Source organism: Gavialis gangeticus, unplaced genomic scaffold, assembly GCF_001723915.1.
Source record: "Gavialis gangeticus isolate Ggan-Ray unplaced genomic scaffold, GavGan_comp1, whole genome shotgun sequence".
Lineage (NCBI taxonomy): Eukaryota > Metazoa > Chordata > Crocodylia > Gavialidae > Gavialis > Gavialis gangeticus.
The window spans coordinates 63777408-63779466 of record NW_017729022.1 but is presented as its reverse complement, the minus strand read 5'-3'; the positions used below and the strand labels follow the sequence as shown (position 1 = coordinate 63779466).

General features: G+C 55.2%; 1 protein-coding gene across 2 annotated transcripts in view; it reads right to left on the bottom strand.

The window, feature by feature from the left end:
- The window catches only part of CARD10 (caspase recruitment domain family member 10), a 33173-nt gene extending 31432 nt beyond the window's left edge, over positions 1–1741 (bottom strand). The window contains exon 1 of one of the 2 annotated variants that reach the window (XM_019515252.1): positions 1646–1741. In XM_019515252.1, the coding sequence (XP_019370797.1) occupies positions 1646–1652 (7 nt within the window). In that variant the 5' untranslated portion in view covers positions 1653–1741. Of the gene's footprint in view, positions 1–1028; positions 1616–1645 lie in introns of those variants that run through there. The other variant, XM_019515253.1, reaches the window with a different exon arrangement.
- Positions 1742–2059: the final 318 nt, after the last annotated feature.

Sequence of the window (2059 nt, the reverse complement as noted above, 5' to 3'; positions counted from 1 at the left end):
CTCTCTCTCCCTCTCTCTCTCTCTCTCTCTCTCTCTCTCCACCTCTGTCACTGCAGGTTTGGCCAGATAACGTTTTGTGCTACCTCTCAGATCCTAAACAAGGGGGATGTGGCAGATTGGGAAGAAGGCAGGGAGCAGAAAGCAGAGCAGCAGATCCAGCAGGGGAAGGCAATTGGAGTGGCACTCCATGCCTGCTAAAAAGGTTGGCTCCCACTGATATACCATTACTTATCTATTCATTAAATTGATCTGCAGTCCTCCCCAGCAGAGGCTCAGGGCAGATTACAATTAAAAAAAAACAGACACATTACAAAGACAGGAGGAATATTAAAATAGATAATATGTTAATATGTAACAGAACAAACTCAGCAGACAATGCCCCCAAACTGAGCCCTACCTATTAAAGGCCTGACCAAATAAAAAAGGTCTTACAACTCTTCTCAAAAAGAAGACTAGACTTGAGTTTTGACAGACCACAAAGGAGAAGGAGTTCTAGGGCTAAGGAGCAATTACCAAAAATTACCTCCTGTGACTTATCCCCAAAATTGGTCCACAGATGATCCTTGCAGGAGGTCGCTTTTGGCTGAGCTTATGGATCAAGGTGGGACATATGGGAGAAGGCAGTTGCTTAGGTACATACTGGGAGCCCAGACTGTTTAGGGACTCATAGGTCAAAACCAGCACTCTGAATTGCACTTGGAAAGCCACTGGGAGCCAGTGTAGACTGTGGAGCACTGGAGTAACATGCTCCTGGCAACCCTCCCCCATCAGAAGGCGGGACACTGCATTGTGCACCAGCTGCACCTTCTGCACAGTCTTCGAGGGCGGAACTGCAGTAGTCTACCCTCGGGGTTCCAGAAGCAGGGGAGATCCACATCTGAAAGAAAGGGTGGCAGCCTTCTCACCAGGTGGAGTGGATGGGTGAAGGCGCTCCTAACCACTGCTGCCACCTGAAGATCAAGGTGCAGCAAACATAAGCACCTACATGCTGGCACCCCCGCCTGCCCACCCCAACAGGGCTCTCTTACCTGGCATGCTGAAAACACACAGCCAGAGCCTTCCACTACCAAACTAGCCTCTTCTTCCTTGCCCTGCACAACCACAGAGTCCCTGTGCTCTGTCAGGGGTTTAGACTAGCCCAGGCTGGGGAAGGAGTGGGGGTGGAACTACTCTCCTTCAGCACTGGTTGGCTGACACCTAGTCTGTGTGACTGCCAGCATCCGACCCCCCAGGGCAGGTTTCTGGCTGTCTCACCATCCAAGTAGGCAGGCACACCCTGGCCTCTCCCATCCGAGACTTTCCCCATTGTGGCTGTGCTGATCATAAAATGCTAAGCCGGTCACTTCTCCAGCTTGGGGACCGATACGGCCCCTCTCAGCATCCCAGGTCACTGGGCACCCTCCTAGAAGCACAGGGCTGGAGAGACCCCCTGCTCTTGTCCCCTGCTCAAGCCAGGATCCGTATGCTTCCCATCACAGAATCACAAGTGTGTGTGGGGGGCGGAGCAGGGGGCAGGGATGGAGAAGGCCCCACAGCCACTGGCAGCCCTAACTCACTGGTGTGAGCAGGAGATGATCAGAACCCAGCCAGCACCCCTATGCCTCCCTGAGCCAACATAAACACTGCCAAGGAGAGGCAAACTCACCCCCCATCCCAGGGCTCAGTCCCCTGGCAAGCAGGGGGGCATGTGCCCAGTGTCTTGAGCCTGGGAAGAGTGGAAGCTGCTGCAGAGAGCCCAAGATCGCAGTGCTCCTGCTCCTGTCTGCATCTCTTCCTGCCTCTGCCCACGCCCTACCCGACACACACCTGGCACCATTGGCCAGCAGGAATGCAAGCAGGCCTGAGCTGAGCAAGCCGCGGCTGCCTCTCTGCTCCCCGCCCCGGAATGTGAGCCCGGGGGCGGGGTAGGGCAGGGCAGAGCCAGATGAGCCACTGGCTGGCTGCACTTTCCCCAGGCCCCCAGCTCTGCATCAGACCTGCATGTACAGTACCGAGCACACGAGCCTGGGCAGAGGGATCACTTGGTAGCAGCTCTGCCTCCAGCCTGGGAAAAGGGGGG